Source organism: Protopterus annectens, chromosome 15.part0, assembly GCF_019279795.1.
Source record: "Protopterus annectens isolate FY-2018-M chromosome 15.part0, PAN1.0, whole genome shotgun sequence".
Lineage (NCBI taxonomy): Eukaryota > Metazoa > Chordata > Ceratodontiformes > Protopteridae > Protopterus > Protopterus annectens.
In genome coordinates, this window is record NC_056749.1 from 201,597,621 (window position 1) to 201,614,691 (window position 17,071).

A 17,071-nucleotide genomic window follows, 5' to 3' on the forward strand; every position below is an offset into this window, starting at 1 on the left:
CCAAGAACAGATCCTTGTGGGAGTCCTGTGAAGTGGGAAGGTATGAAGAGATGGGCCCTTGCAATCTTTCAGCTTGCCTGTTGGCAAGCTAGCTAGAAAGCCATTGAATTGAGCCTTTTGAAATATTCAGAAATACTGCAAATACAAGTTTATTGCAAGCTTTATTGACAGTGTCTGCAAATGATTGCAATGCAGTGAAGGTGCTGTGGTCCGGCTGAAATCCAAGTTGCTTATTGGTGATTAGCTTATTTTGCAAGATACAGTGCACAAACTGATGCGTACATCTTTCAAGAATTTGAGAGAGGAGAGACAGGATGGCTATGAGAAGGAAATTTGTGATGTCAGTGAAATTACCTCTTATCTAAGGGAATATGTGGAATTTTCCATAAGTTAGGGACACAAGATACTGTAAATGATCTATTAAGAATGCTGAATGGGTATGTTATGGCATCTGCAGCTAGATTTAGGTATTCTGGAGGAAGGTTGTTGGCGAAGGAGGAACAAGATTTTAGTTTATGAAAAAGCTTTTTGAGTAACAAACTGGTTGAAAGGTAAAATGTGCGCATGTGTTTATGTATGGGAGAGGTTGCGTTAGAGTCTTGTGAAGGAGATGTGCTAGCTAGAGTCTAAGGCAGGAGAAACAACTGTTTGAAAGGGTGTGTTAAGGGAGCTTGAGGTTAAGTTGGCTATGCATTCTACGAAGTATGCATGGAAATAGGCAGCTGTTTGAAGAGGGGGAATTGTCTAGGTATAGGGTGGGATCATTTTATGAACATGGGTTGAGAACAGATATGGAGGACCAAAATCTTTTAAGTTTTTATGGCAATCTTGTAGGAGAGTACAAGACTTTTTACCTCTATTAACTTGTTTCTTAACTTGGTTTTGTAGTCTGATGAGTAATTGCCCATATGCATCATTTTTATTCTTTTGCTAGTTAATACACACCATCTTGGTCTTTCATAAGAAGCTTGCTTTGGTTGGTGAGCCATAGGGTACAGCTGTTTTTAATTCTTTTTGTATGCTGTGGGGCTAAAGTGTTATAAATATTTAGAAATGCTGTATTGAAGTATTAAACTGCATCATTTAAGGGCAGTCTTTTTAGGATGTACAAGTCAACTGCTGTCAATACTTCAACAAGAGACTCTTTGGAGAAACTGGAAAGACCGTAGTTTAAAAAAATAAGTTATGTTTTACCATAACGTTCCATCTGCATTGTTGATCCTCATTCAGTCATTACGTGTGGGTATCTGTTCCGACTTCAGAACCGAACCAGCCATCTTCCAAGATCACATCAGCTACAAACTCTCGAGCTAAAACTCTTACCCAGAATTCCCCTCTCCCTGTTACTTCAGATTAAGTTTGCAAGTCAAAAGAAGGTAGAGGCTACCTCTAGGTCAAATGACCTAATAAAAACAGATGGTGAGATCCACTAGAAGCCACAGGAGGGGGAAGGAGGGAGGGTCATAATGACCCAACGAGGATCAACAATACAGATGGAACGTTATGGTAAGACAAGTTCTTTATCTGATATTGTTAATCCTCGTTCATTCCTTACGTGTGGGACAGAGTCCCCAGCTACCTTTATTCATGGGAGGCTCTCATGGAAGGACATTTCTGAGCACCACAGAACCATGCTCTTCTCCTGGAGGTCAAATCCAATTTGTAATGGATTGATAAAGGTATGAGGAGTAGCCCAAGTTGCAGCTGCACAAATGTCCTGTAAAGAGGCTCTGGCATGGAAGGCAGCAGAAGTTGCCACTGACCTTGTAGAATATGAGCCTTTATGGTAGTAGGTAATGGAATATTACGGGGTCTATAAATGAATGTCACGCAATCTTTCAACCATTTAGCCAATGTGACCTTAGCAACAGCACATCCTAATCTAGGTACAGAATAGGCCAAAAATAACTGTCCTGGTTTAAGAGAGGCCTTAATCCTGTTCAAGTAGAAGCAAATTTGCCTGTGAATATCTAGATTATGTAGGCAATACTCTCCCTTGTTTGAATGATTGGGGAAGAAAACTGGCAATTCAATGGTTTGATTAATGGGCATTTCAGAGATCACTTTAGTTCTCAATGACACTATCTCTATAAAAAATCAAATATGAACTCTTGATGCATAAGGCTTGAAGCTCAGAGATATGTCTGGTAGAAGTAATGGCAACCAGAAACTAGGTTTTCCATGACAAATATTTGAGGTCGCAAGAAGCTGGTTCGAAAGATGGCATTGTCCAAGCTTGTAGGACTAATGACAGTTCCCATGGTTGAGCAGGCTCTCCAAAAGGGGGTTTTAGATGATTCACGCCTTTTATGAAAGTCTTGCATAATTTGTGTGACATACGAGAGGAGTCTTGGACCCACCATGGAAATTTGATATTGCAGCCAAATGAACTGTAATGGTAGAGGCAGACAGACCGGATTGAAATAGGGTAGCTAGATACTCCAGCACTATCGACACTGGTGCTGAAAAAGGATCTACCTGTTTTTCTTTCAGCCAAAAGGTAAATCTTTTCCACTTGCTGAGATATGTCATTCTGGTGGAAGACTTATGAGATGCAATAAGAATGAAAATTACTGGCAAAGAAAGACCATTCTGCCTGGCAATCAAGGGAATTGGAGGAGCAAAGCTGTGAGCATCAGGCTGTTCAAGTTGGGGTGAAAGATTCTGCAGATGGGAGATCAACCCCGGGGGTGGATGGAGAATCCACAGTTATTCTAGCAGGTGAGGTCAAAGGAAGGGGAACCAAATCGGACAAGGCCAATATGGTGCTACGAGGATTACTTTTGCTCTTCAACCGGCGGGCTTTCTTCAGAAACTGGGGAATGAGGGGGAGAGGTGGAAATGCATAAAGTAGACCCAAGGGCCAATCGTGTACTACACCGTCCCTGGGGGACGGTCCCGGAGGGGAAATCAGGGCGAAATAGTTGCTGCATTTGTAGTTGGTAGGGGACGCAAAACAGGTTGCAGCAAGGAAGACCCCAGCGGTTGAAAATTTCCGCCACTATCGAGGGATTCCGGGACTACACGAGGTTGTAGTATACACCTGCAGAGTCTGCTATCACATTGGAACTCCCGGGAATGTGCGTTGCTAGAAGAAAACGGTTGGTAGCCATTGCTCAATGCAATATCCTCATGGCCTCTCGACAAAGTGGGTAAGATTTGGTTCCACCCTGTTAGCTGATGTACCAGACCACCGCCATGTTGTCCGATTGTATCGAGATAGTCCTAAACGGCAGCAGGGGATGGAATGCTTGCAACGCCAGAAGCACTGCCCTCAGCTCTAGAACATTTACATGCAGATGGGCCTCCATTTCGGACCCAAGTACCTTGGACAGTCTGTCCCTGACGTAGCCCCCCCCCACATCATCAGGGAGACGTCCGTGGTCACTGTAGCCTTGGGCTGTTGGGGGGAGAAGGGGCGAGACCATTGCGATGGGGTGTGGGCCATCCACCAATTTAAATCCTGTTTGCACCTGTGAGTTACCCGAATCTTGGCTGAAAGAGGGTACTGTAAAGGATACCACTGGGTGAACAGTAGCCATTGTAGAAGCCTCATGTGAAACCTGGCCAGGGGGACAATGGTGATGGAGGCTGCCATGGAACCCAACACTTTTAGAACAGAGTGCGCTGTGGATTTCTCCCTTGAAAGGACTGGGATCAGTTGTTGCTTTATCCTTAAAATTCTGTGCTCTGGAATGGATGCTCTGCAATTCTTTGTATTCAAGATGACCCTTATGAATTCTGTGGACTGAAGGGGCGCGATTGGATTTTTGCCAGTTTATGGTTATGCCTACCCTTTCTGCAGAAATGAGAGAGTATGCCAGGGCTTCTTCCACTAGATGTCTGGTGGGGGCGGAGATGAGCCAGTCGTCTAGGTATGGAAACACCTGGAATACTTGTAGTCGCAAGTGAGCTGTGACGACTGCTATGCACTTTGTGAACAAACTGGGGGCTGTAGAGAGTCCGAAGGGCAGTACTCTGAACTGGTAGTGACTGGCTCCTGCACAGAAGCGAAGGAATCTTCTTGGTCTGTCCACTTTTATGTGGTAGTACGCACCTTTAAGATCTATCGAGCACATCCAATCGTCTTTTTCCAAAAGCGGAAGGCTAGACTGTATTGTGATCATCCGGAAGTTTTGTACTTTTACAAACTTGTTTAATACACTGAAATCCAAAATTTGTCTCCAGTTTTCTTTGGCACCAGAAATAGTCTCGAGTAGAATCCGGATCCTATCTGGTCTGGAGGGACTATTTGGATGACTTTTTCTTGAAAGTTTTGAAATCTCTAAGCTGCTTCTTCCCTTTGACTGGGTGGAACATCGGATAAGTTTGTTAGGGGGAGACGGACCACAGGTCGAAGGAAATATGATAACCTCTGGTTAAGAATCTGTGGTGATAGTTAGCCAGTCAGAAGGTTACAAAAAGAAACTATCCCCAACCACTTCCAGAGGAAAGCAGTTGGGCCGTTCTTCAGGAGCACTGGTAGGATTGGCCAGGGGAAGAGAGTCCCTGGAACCCTGGTTACATGGACCCCCCCTGCCCCAAAAAGGGAGTCTTCCCTGTTGAGTTTCCCATTCTGCCTCTAGGGGAGAACTCTGCCTGTGTGTTATGGAAAGGACCCTGAGACTTTTTGTACCATATCTTCCCACTCTTCTGGTTTCTGGAGAAAGCCCGCTGAGGGGAAGAACAGACACCCACAGCAGAAAGTCTTACCGTCTTGTTCACATCTGGCCAGTGTGCTTTTAACCTTGGGTCCAAACAATGAAGAGGCTTCGATGGGAGCATTGAGAAAGGAAGCCTTGAAGGTTCCACGAAACTACACAAGCGCATCCAGGCGTGTCTCAGAACAATGCCTGAACTTGCCCCTCTAGCTGCTCCTTCTGATGCATGAGATATCAGGAAAATGGAGGAGTTAGATATAGATTCAATGGTGGCAAGCTGAGAGGCCACTGTCAAGAGCCTCATCAGACACAGCCACCAGCCAAAGTTACAGAGCTCAGAAATTAAATCTCTTTGAAGCCTAGTAAAGTGTGCCATATAGTTCACGGACCTGACTGCAAAGGTCTCAGATGCAGAAGTACGCTTCCCTATTCAGTCCTGAGCCTGGGAGACTTTGGGCGGATGGACAGTCTGGTTTTCTTCTGCCAGGTCCTTTTTAGTTGCAGCCGCCACCACCAAAGCATCTACAGGAAGACCTTTCAACCAATGGGGATCAGTAGCATGAGGGGACAAACTTAGATCTGGCCTCCAGGGAATAGACTCAACTGTGTTAGGAGCCTTCCACACATGCTGCATGGCGAGCCGGACCAGTTCGTCGGCAGGTGGAGTAACCCAGGAGGTAGGGGGCCAGGCACGAAAGGCCTGCAGGAACACAGACTCTTCAGAGGTTGGGTTCGAGGGCGGCCAGTCACCTCTCTGTTTAAGAATTTCAAGAATATCACCAAATTATACCTCAGAGGGTGAGCGAGGGGACCCTTCCTCATCAAAGTCTGTGTCTTCAGTAAGGGACTCCTCTGTGGAGTCCATGTGCTTCCTCTTGTACGAGCTCTTTTGATGAACTTCCTCAGAGGGAGAAGCTGGGGAAGACTGCGCAAAAGGGGTCTCCTGTGGGAGTATATCCCGAGGCCTTCGCGCCCGGTGTCCGCTAGGAGCGACTTGTGTACATTGAGGTCCAGGGGAGTGTGATAGCACAGGATCGCCAACCGACACCAGAGCCTTCTCCATTAGCTGGAAGGCCGGTCCACCTGAACAGGGGGTGAGTGTTCAGGGCAGGGGTCACTCCTCTCCCAAGTGGCTCAGCCTGCTGACTCCTGAGTCCCCGGATGGCTGAGACGCACCAAATTACGTACGCCACAGCTGACATCCTGGGTCGTAGCAAAACTCTCCTCCTACAAACGCAACTGTGGCTCCTTAATGAGGTCCATAAAATGAACCGTAAAGGGGGAAGACTGTGCTATGTCAAGGGGATTCAAAGGCAATGGAGGAGAATAAGTAGGGATCCTTGATAAAGGGTGATCACCTCCCGAGGAAGGATAGGTCGGGGGGGGGGCAGGATACCCCTGGCCAAAAGCACTTTATCCACAAGATGCAATAAGTCATGTTCAGAGAGGCTTCTAGTGGATTTCATGGACACTGCTGAGGGGGAGTCAGGTCTATACAAAGACAGAGCAAGCTTGGTGCCCACCTCGGAGGTCTGCACTGAAAACAACGGGGCTGTAAAGGACTGAACTACAGGTGCCTGTACAGAGGAAATCATTGGTGCCGAAGTCATGGTCTGCACAGACGTTAAGGTCAGTACCAAAGTGGTTGTCGGCGCCAAGGCTACAACCGAAAAAAATCAGTGCTGATAACTGGTCGGTGCCGATAGGGTAGTCTGTGCCAGGTAAGTCGGAGCCGAAAAGGCAATGGGCGTTAAAATCCATTAACGTTGTGGCAGTCTGCATCGACTGGACAGTCTATGCCGGTAAAAAAGTCTGACAGAGAAACCCCTTGGTACCGATACGGTAAAGGGCATGCTAGTCGGTGCTGAAGTCTCAGATGTCTCCAATAGCCTCTGTGCCGAAGGTCTAGGTACCGAAAGCGCTGGAGCCGAAATCGTCAAATCCGAACTGGAAAGCTTAGCTTTCTTGGGTCTCTGGTTCCTGGGCATCCCCAGCAGGGGACAAAGGAAGAAACTTGGCCTTTACATGTTCATCACTCTTTCTTATGGGATCTTGGAGGGGTTGAACCCTCCGAACCAGAAATAGCCTCTGAAAAAGGAGATTTAAGTAGCCCCTTCAATATTAATTTTTCCTCTCCATCAACATCCGGTTAGAGAAATTCTTACAAATCCTGCAGGGCAGGTCAACTGTTAATGAGGCACACCCAAGCAATAGACACACAGGGAATGTGCATCTGAGTAGGTAATTTATGGCCACAATCTAAACATCTTTTAAATCCTGGACTATCTTTATCTGCCATGAAAGAAAGAAGGAAATCCAGAAAAAAATACCAGCAATGGTACAAGAAGTACCCGAAGGCAAGAAGGAAAGGGAATTTACCAATGATAGTAAAAAAGAAAATTACCTCGCAGTAAAGGTGGAGGAAAGGAATAGGAGATTCAAAAAAAGGATAGTCACTAAATGAGATAGGGTAAAAGAATACTGTAATAACTTTTCTGTGAGAAAAGGCGGTTTTAGAATTTAGAAAGAAGAAAAATATTGTACTTAGCTCAAGAGAAGTAGCTTGACACGACCGAATGGCGATGCGGCAAATGAAATCTGAGGTAACAGGGAGAGGGGAATTCTGGGTAAGAGTTTTAGCTCGAGAGTTTGTAGCGGACGCGAGCTTGGAAGATGGCCGGCTCGGTTCCGAGGTCGGAGCAGATACCCACACAAAAGGAATGAACGAGGATTAACAATATCAGATCTTGCGTTCCCTTGTCAATTGTGTAACATTCCTGCTTGTATAAGCTAGCAGGGCGGTCACAGTGTATCAGGGAGGGTACTAAAGCAGGTAAAATTAGACAGGCTGGTAACCAGAATCTAGTGCAGGATAGACTGTTGGGAGTTGTCATATCATGTTGGTGTATTACGTTTAATGAATCCAAAGAGGTTCATGCTGCTGACTGCTGAAATTGAAGACAGACTGCCAGTTAATGTTTACATCACCCAGGAGGATAACTTCATTTGTGCTGGCACCTGCTATCCAGGACAGTATGCTTTCAAGTAATTAAATCTTCTGTCCTTGGTGGATACTATAAATATAAATATTATACATAGATATAGCTATATATACACATCACACACAAACCAATGCATATGGTCTTGGATCAAATTTTAGAAATTAAAAATTTCTGCTTTTCCAAACTTTGGGATTATGCCTTTAATAGAGAGTTACTGTGAATATACTTTGCAAGATTATAACTAAATGCATTGTTTTAAGTTTCCTGTAATAATGTCAAAAGTCTTTCTAAAAGTTAGCTCTCAAATACATCAAGCCTTGTGTCACAGATATTCTGGCTTTCAGTAACTACAAAACAATCTACCCTAACAGAATATCTTCACAACAGTCCTTCAGTAGCTGAACTCTGAACTCACCAATTTTAGTAACAGATCTTACTGTACTCGAGAGGTCCATTAACCATGATCACCTACATCTCAATGAAATAAATTCTCCCTTGGTACCATGACATACCACACTTCAAAACCTACCTTCCATGAAATACTAGGAAATGAGTACAGTTCAGGCAGACATGACAGAATGCAGAGTCCAGTATATGTAGCACAAGCAATAAACTTACAAGATTGAGTCAACAATGCATTTTACGATTAAGCGTTAAGTGTGTGTTGTCAAAGCCACATCCAGCACTCGCTGTTTAGGTAAAATGTTTCACGTTGTCATTTCATGTTCATTTGACACATGAAAAGCAAAATACAAATATCTTTTAACATCTCATGAATATCAAGTGAAATGGCCTACATGATTGTGAATTCTGACGTGTATTCCACAGGAAAAGATTTCCATAAGAGAATGGATATAAATAAGGCGCTCTACACATACAATAAGCCATGAAGATGATGTGTCACATTACCTGAGCATGCCTCTGTGTTCTTCATGCCAGACTTGAATCCTTTCTTCCCACTGCTCTTTGGTGAGCTTATGTTGCTCCAAGACTCTAAAAATGTAGAAAAGTTAGAAACACTAAGATGAGCACTGTAAAAGCCATTAAAAAGTGTGAACAATCAATTAAAAAGAGCAAACAATTCCATATGCCTATTGTGGAAAAAAATTTGAAGAGCGTCTTCAGGGCCTTCATAGCCCTGCCTATAAAATTATAAACAAAAACAATCTTAATGCCTCATTAATCTTACTAATGAAAATTACTTTAAAAAAAAACAAAACAGAGAAAAACCTTGAAGAAAAAAAATGCTGACAGATTACCACTAGATGGCACTGTGTACAACAGTAGTAGAATACATTTCTATGCAAACCAAAAAGGATAGAGAAAAGTAAATGCCACCAATGTGGAAGATTTAAATCCACATTTGCAACTACAGCTCTTGGTAGATGCATATCAACATTCTTGATTCTTCTGGAGTAAAAAACCTCTGAAGTTAAGCACCAAAGCACACACTGCACTGTCTACCTGCCCAACACATCCTATCCATAAATCTCCATGGAAGAGTATCTAATCACAGAATACTTTGCTCACTCACTTACCCAGCAGTTACTATAACTCTGGCATCTTCCTCACAGATGGGTTCGGATCTGACCCGGCCGCATACAACACTTCAGATCCAATTCTAGAACTCCTCCATCTACCCATAATGCTATATTCTCTCCCCAACTCCTCCAATCAAGTTTTCTGCCTAATCTCCCAATCTGTAAGAGATATAAAGATGCAAGAAAAAGTTAGGGCTCAAATACAGACTAATAGGTACGTCTAACACAGACAAGGGCTGGGGGAAATGGATGGGAGGGAAACTGAGGAAGAATGAAAATGGAATGCACAAATGCCAACTTATTTTAAGTACATAACTTCTTGACGGGATGCTGTCCCTTTTCATTCATCCTCACAGATGAGACAAAATCCCCAGTTGCATAGCCCTCGGGAGGACCTTATGGAAGGCTACGTCAGAGTACTGAAACTCAAAGAAGCTCTGCTTCTGAAGACTATGTCTAATTTGTAATGTGTAACAAAAGCTGCGAGTCTTAAACCAAGTGGCTGCAACACATCAATGTAGTCCTTGATGAAAAGGCAGAAGACGTAGCCAAAGAGTGGAGTGAGCTCTTAAGGAGCTGTGGTAAATCTAATCTTTTAGAGAATAAGCCAAGGAAATGCAAATCACTAATCCATCTGGCTAGAGTAAATTTAGATGGTACCTGACCCAAGCGGCTATGGGAAAAAGGTACAAACAGCTGATAGGACATCCTGAACTGCTTTGTTCTGTGAAGATAAAAACAATTGTTTGTGTACATCAAGGAGCCAAGGCATGTAACTCCCCTCATTTGCAAACTTTGGAAAGAAGACTGGTGATTGTATGAACTGGTTAATGTTACTCTCCATAACCACTTTAGGAAAAGGAGAATTGGTCCGTAGAGATGTTCTGTCCTTATGAAAAATGATGCAAAGATGCTTGGCTGATGAGGCCTGAAGCCGAAATTCTTTTTGCTGAAATAGAATGAATCAGCAGATAAATGCTAAATGAAATTCCTGTTTTGGAAAACAAAGGGTTTCTGAGTTAAACCCTGAAGAACCGCAGTAAGGTTCCGAGAAGGAGAGGGGACTTACTGAAGGTCTGAGAATTAAGACTCCCTTCATGAAGGCTTTACACAACCTGGACGTAGGCAGAGAAAGGGATTTGTTTCCAGAATGGAAATTAGAGGTTGCTGCCAAATGAAGCTTAATAGTAGAAAAACTAGCCCCACCCTTAAAGGGTTGTTAGGAAGAGAAGAATGGTAGAATGGTGAAATGTGTGCTGGGAAAAAAAGTCAATATTCTTGTTGGAAGCCCAGAGAAAATCTTTTCCATTTGCTTCTGTACACTTTCTTGGTAGAAGCCTTCTGGGAGGCCAAGATAATTTCATGAACGAAGGAATGAAGCAAGCCTGGGCAATCTAATGCCAGAAATGGAGAAACCACATGGTTGGTTTGAGTGCATGGAGATTCAGGTGTTCAATTCTCAAAGAATGGGATAGGAGATCCTGAGTGGGTTCCAGTATCCATGGAGGACATTTCAAGCGAGACCAGAAAGGGACCTGACAAGGACAGGAGACGGCAATGGGGACGACTGAGCTCCTCCACCTGCTTGCTTTCTGTAAGAACTTTTGCATCAGAGAAAGAGGAGGAGAAACAGATATGAGACCCAGGGCCAATCATGAATCAGATCATCCCTCAGTGAGGCAAACTGGTCGCAGCAGGCTGGCCCAGTGGCTGAAGATCATATTCACTACTGATTGACAGACCACTTGTGAGGCATCAAAATGGACCTACCAAGCCTGTTCTCCCCAGGATGTGCAGTGCAAAAAAAAAAAAAAAAAAAGTGGTCCGAAGCAATTGGCCATTTCCAAACCCTCATGGCCTCTCTGCACAGGAGGCAAGATTCGGTTCCTCCTTGCTTGATGTACTAGACTGACAGGTTGTTCGTTTGAATTGTAATTGTCCCTAGAAGTAGAACACCCTGAAATGCTTCACACTAGTAGGAATGCTCTCATCTTTAAGACGCTGATATGCAACTTTGTCTCCAGAAGGGACCACAAGCCTTGGACCATCTTTCCCAAGAAATATACCTCTCCACCAGAGTTGGGAAGCATCAGTGTCAACTGGGAACAGAAGGGTAAAAGGTCTACCCAGAAAGGTTGCCAGACTGAAGTTACCAGCAATTATGACACTTGAGGTTGGGGCAACAATAGGGGCTGGTAAAGTATGGAACACTGTACTGCCAAATGTCCACTGAAGGATTTGCATGAAGAACCTTGCTAGGAGGGACAAGTAGTATGGCAGCTGACATCAACCCCAGGACATAGATGGTCCAGCACTTAAAGCCTCCAGAAAAACTGACTCCTCAGGAGAAGGTTGGGAAGATCAGCTGCCCTTCTGTTTGATGATTTCAAGGATATCACCGAAGGAGATGTCATCGGGCGGCGATATGGGGGATCCCTCTCCCTCATCAAAATTAGTGTCTTCCATGAGAGACTCCTGGGTGAGTGTCTCTCCTCCTGCATGTCCTCTTCAGGACCACCTTTTCCATGGGATGTTTGGGAGAGTATCAGAAGAGGGGGAAATTCCTCTAGGAAACCTGTTCGAAAGACTTATCGAACTAGCAGTTCATGTGGAAAGAATAGTTGTGTAAAATCTTACCATAACCTTAGATGTCCTTCTCTTCCATGATGTAGCATTCATTACTGTAGGGGGAGGTGGCTGCCTGCAGCACCGTCTATCCGGCCAGTATACCAAAGTCTTTGGAAGGGAGTATGTGCAACATTGCATGCCTGTGCCATAAACAAACGTCTGCTATAAATGTGACGTCTGCACGTACCCAACTCAGGACAGACTGCTGCAGAAGATCGACCTGTTAGTATTCCAGCCAAACAAAACCTCAGAAAGGATTCTATAGAGCAAGGTAGTGGTTACCTCGTGCCTGCTCCTATAGGGCCAGAATGTGGGAGTAGGCTCAGCAATCAGTGTATTAGGAAAAAAAAAACTAACTACTGAAAGTAGTAAATCCATCACCAAGCAGACACCCAAACAAAAAAATTATATAAAATGTTAAATGAAACAAAAGGTAGAGGAGCGGAGGGAGAGTTCCAAATACTGCAACATGGAAGAGAAGGACATCTAAGGTTATGGTAAGATTTTACACAACTATTCTTTGATCTCCTATTTTCATGGTGCAGTAATAATTACTGTAGGGAGAGTACTAAAGCTTTTAGGTAGAACCCTGGGTGGTTGTATTAGGGGCAGAGTCAATGAGACCCTGTAGAAGTGTTTTGGCAAAACCAGCTCGAGATCTGGATATCAAATCCAGCTTGCAATGCTTGGTGAAGGTGTACACACAACCATGTAGCTGCCTCCAAAATGGTCGCATGGTCTAGATCTTTGAAAAAGTCTACAGAGGAAGCTGCGGCCCTGGTGGAATGTGCCTTCACTTTAGAGGCTAAAGGTTTGCCATGCAAGGCATGGCAGAAGGTGATTGCCTTTGAGATCCAGGAAGCAATGGTCTGTTAGAGACCGCTTTACGTAACGCTCTAGGAATGAAGGAGATAAAAAGCTGGTCTGATTCTCTAATGGTCTAAGCCCCAAGTAGAACCTGAGCTGCCTGTGAACATCCAAGGAATGGAGTCTCCTTTCCAAGGAGTTCTGAGGATGTGGGAAGAACACTGGTAGTTTATGGTTTGAGTCCAGGAAGAGTTCATTCAATACCCTTGGGCAAGAATGACAGGTTGGGTCTTTAAGGAAACCCCATCTTTGTGGAAGATGAGGTAAGGAGGGATGGACATGAGAGCTTGGAGTTCGGAGACCCTCCTGGCAGAAGTCAAAGACACCAGCAGTATGGTTTTCCATGTGCAGAACTAAAGAGCAGCCGAAAAAACTGGTTCCAAAGCGAGGCATTGTTAGTTTTTCTAGTAAAACCTAAGGTCCCCCATGGTGAAGGACATCTAATATGCAGAACTCCTTTAAGGAACAGTTTTACCTCTAGCCTGGATGCTAAAGGTGGAAGCATAGGCAGACAAGCCAAGATTGCAGATAAATACACCTTTACAGAACAGTATGATATTCCTGAATGCAACTCACACAAGTAGGCAAGGACCAAAGGCACTGGAACCGCCCAAGGGTCCTGTTTGTTCTTGGACCACCTGGAAAATCTTTTCCACTTTGCAATGTAATTTTTTCTAGTGCTAGGTTTCCCAGCCTCCTGCAGGACTGAGTATATCCTCTGAATATAGGTGGTGACAAGGGATCAGAAGTTTATCAACCACAGGGTCAAGTTCAGGTTTTGAAGCTGGGGATGTACAAGAGATCCCTTGCCTTGTGTGAGTAAATTAAGCCTTTTTGGTAACTTGTGGTGATTGCCCTTGGCGAGCTGTTACAGAAGAGGGAACCAATGCTGTCTTGGCCAAAAGGGGGTCAACAGTAAGTTTTTTGGTTTCGCTTTTTGAATCTTCAGCAAGATTTTCTGAATTAAAGATATGCGGGGAAAAGCATACAGGTACATCTTCCCCCAAGAGAAGGAGAAGGCATCCACTTTCCAGGCTTGTGGGTGTGGTAGCCTTTTGCAAAAGAGGGGTATGTGTCTGTTCTGGGTGGAGGCAAACAGATCTGCGTTTGGAATGCCCCATCTGTGTACAATGTCCAGAAACACCTTCCTGTGTAACATACATTCATGGGAGGGTGCCATCGATCTGCCAACGTGTATGCCAGAACATTTTCTGAGGTTGGAATATCAGCCAGTAGGTGGGCTAACTGTGTTGGCGAGATTCCAAATCTGTGTAGCCAAGGAGCATAGAGGGTAGGATTTTGTCCCTCCCTGCTTGTTGACTTATCACAGTACAGTCATGTTGTCTGTAATGACTTTGTGCACCTGGTAGTTGGCTGAAAAATCTGTAGAGCAGCTCTCAACTCCTTGATGATGATGTGATCCTTTTGTCTGAGGACCAGGTGCCCTGTGTTGCCTGGAATGTAGATGCAATACTGCTCCCCAACCCAGGTCTGAAGCATCCATGTAAAGATGATGTACTGGAGTTGGAAACTGTAGGGGGACTCCGTGGTTGAGATAGATGTGTGACCCAAAGTTCCTTTTTCAGAGATGGCAAAAGAGGGATGGTGGCCTCTAAGGGCTGTAGATGTTGGCTCCACAGAGTTAGACACCAATGAAATTACCTCATGTGAGGTTTGGCCAGGGGTAGCATAGGGATCAATGAAGCCATGTGTCCTAACACTTTTAGGAACTGCCTGGCTGTCAATGTGGAGAGGTGAAGCAGTGTGTGGAGGTACTGAGTCAAACTATCTTTTGTAGTGGGATAAAGGCAGTCATTAATTTTGTCTGTATCCTGCAACCTAGGAAAATAAGGCCCTGGCTGGGAGTGAACTGAGATCTTGGCACATTTAGAGTGAACCCACGTGTTTCCAGGATATCGGAAACCTTTTGCAGATGCTGAATTAGGGTATGAGGGGTCTCTATGAAGGATCAGAAGATCGTCCAGATAGGGATATATATGAACTCCCAGCAGCCTGCAGTGAGCTATCACAGGAGTTAGACATTTTGTGAAGACCTTGGGTGCAGCAGAGACCAAAAGGTAAAGCACAAAATTGAAAATAAGAGTCTATAAAGAAATGTAGGAATTTTCTGCAAGTGGGATAAACGGGTATGTGTAGATGGGCATCCTTCAGGTCCACAGAGACCATGCAAACCTGATGTGGGATAAGGGGCAGTAAGGTTTGTAGAGTGAGCATCTTTAACGTGGGAACCTTGAGGAACAGGCTGAGGTAGGACAGGTCTAAGATTGGTCTCCAGGGACCATCTTTCCTGGGTACCAGAAACATCCTGGAGTAGAAACCTTTGCCTATAATGTTCTGGTGGGACAGGCTGAATTGCGCCTTGGACCAGAAGTTGTTTTAGGATGGGAGGGAAAAGTTGTAGCTGAGAAGTTGGTGGCTGTGGGATGCCATGGAAAGGTGGAAGAACCCAACAAGCCATGAAATATCCATTTTGGACAATAGAGAACACCCACTGATTGATCTTTTGCCAGGAGGGGAGGGATAGGGTGAGATGCAGAGAAAGTGGGGTGTGGTGAGGCATTTGAGCTGAGTCACAGAGAAGGGACTCTGTCTTGACCAGTTTGTCTCCGAAAGGAAGGAGTAGAGTCAGTAGATGTTTTAGGGGTTGCTGGGTGTCTAGAGTGTCTCCTACCTCTTAGTATGGCTAGTAGGTGGGGCAGACTGTTTAACAAAGGTAGTCTTTTGATGACAGTTTCTGTGGTATATAGGTATGGGAGAAACAAGTAAATGTTCAAATTCTGCAGTTCTTTTCCTTTCTCCTGAAGAGATTTTAAAGAGTTCAGCAGAAGCAGCATCAAACAGTGCAGAGTTATCAAGGGAGGCATCCAACAGTTTAGCCTGAAAATCCAGTGGTAAAGACTGTAGTGTGAGCCATGAAGGACACAAGGACCGAGCCAGTAGCTGCAGACTTGGAAGAAGCCTCTACAGCATCATAACTACACTTAATGGAGTGTCTAGTTACCTGGGAAGCTGTGGAAAGGAGGGTAGTGTTGAGCCTTTGCTGGGGAATCAGGCATATCAGGCAGAAGAGAAGATGCTACAGTATATCCAAGACAGACCGTTCCATGTGTGTCTGGTAATTTAAAGCTGTAATGGTAAGGGTGGAAGAGGTATAAATTTTCTTTCCCTGTCTATCCATAAATCTGCTATCTTTATCCGAGGGAAAAGAGTGTAAGATGGTAACTGTCTAGAAGACCTGTCTGCAGAAACCGATACAACAGCAGGGTCTACTGGTGGATTTCTGAACAGGATCAGAGACTGAAAAGGAACTTTATAAAACCTGTCCAGTCTTTTGGATGCTGGGGGATGGGACTCAGGACTCTGGGAAGCTGCTTGAAAAGCATCCAGAAATGCTGGGAGTACAGGGGGAACAGCAGAAGGACATGGCTGTTCCATTTGCAAAAGTTCAAAATATCTTCTTTTCATATCAGAGACTTCAGAAAAGTACAGTTTTGTACCTACCATAAATGTAGATGTTCGAAGATCCACATTGCTGCAGTCCTTACACTTGGGTAGTCCGCTGTCCTCGGTCGGCCCGAATAACAAAGTATAAGGCTGACGTCGGTCAAGGCGCATTAGACTGACATCAGGACGTCAGGGTACAAATGCGCATGACCGACGTCATATCCTCAGTCTTTTCTTGCCCCAGATGTCAGAAGACCCTACAAAGAAAGGTCAAAACCAAAAGATAGCAAACAACCAACCAACCACCCTTGCACTAAGAATATGTCCAATATATACAATATACACAATATTTACAACCCAACCCACACAACCGCCTCTAACTACAGAGGGGAAGGAGGGAGGGTAAATTGGACTGCAGCAATGTGGATCTTCGAACATCTACATTTATGGTAGGTACAAAACTGTACTATGTTCTTCATCTCACATTGCTGCAGTCCTTACACTTGGGTAGAATCCCAAAGCAGAGATAAGGGAGGATGGCAAAACTATAAAGATGCAGGAGCTGCCAAAATGCCCTGTAAAACAGCAGTGGCAAAACCAGCCCTAGATTTAGAGTAAAGTGGAAGGTGGTAATGCTTAGAGAAAGTATGCACTGAACTCCAAGTAGCTGCCTCCAAAATATCCTTAGTTGCCACCCCTTAAAAGGCTGTCAAGTGGCAGTAGCCCTAGTGGAATGAGGCCTAATCCCAGCTGGAATCTCCTTGCCATGATGGGAATAACAGAAAGCAATGCAAAACCCAATCCACTTAGAAATAGTTTGTTTTGACACAGGCTTGCCCTGAGAACTCAAAGCAAAAGAAACAAATAACTGCTGAGACTGCCTGAACCCTTTAGTTCTGTCCAAATA

General features: G+C 44.5%; 1 protein-coding gene across 1 annotated transcript in view; it reads right to left on the minus strand.

The window, feature by feature from the left end:
• MSN (moesin) overlaps positions 1–17,071 on the minus strand; it is a 580,418-nt gene that overhangs the window by 243,727 nt on the left and 319,620 nt on the right. The window contains exon 5 of the mRNA XM_044057701.1: positions 8,573–8,656. Within this exon, the coding sequence (XP_043913636.1) occupies positions 8,573–8,656 (84 nt within the window). The remainder of the gene's footprint in view (positions 1–8,572; positions 8,657–17,071) is intronic.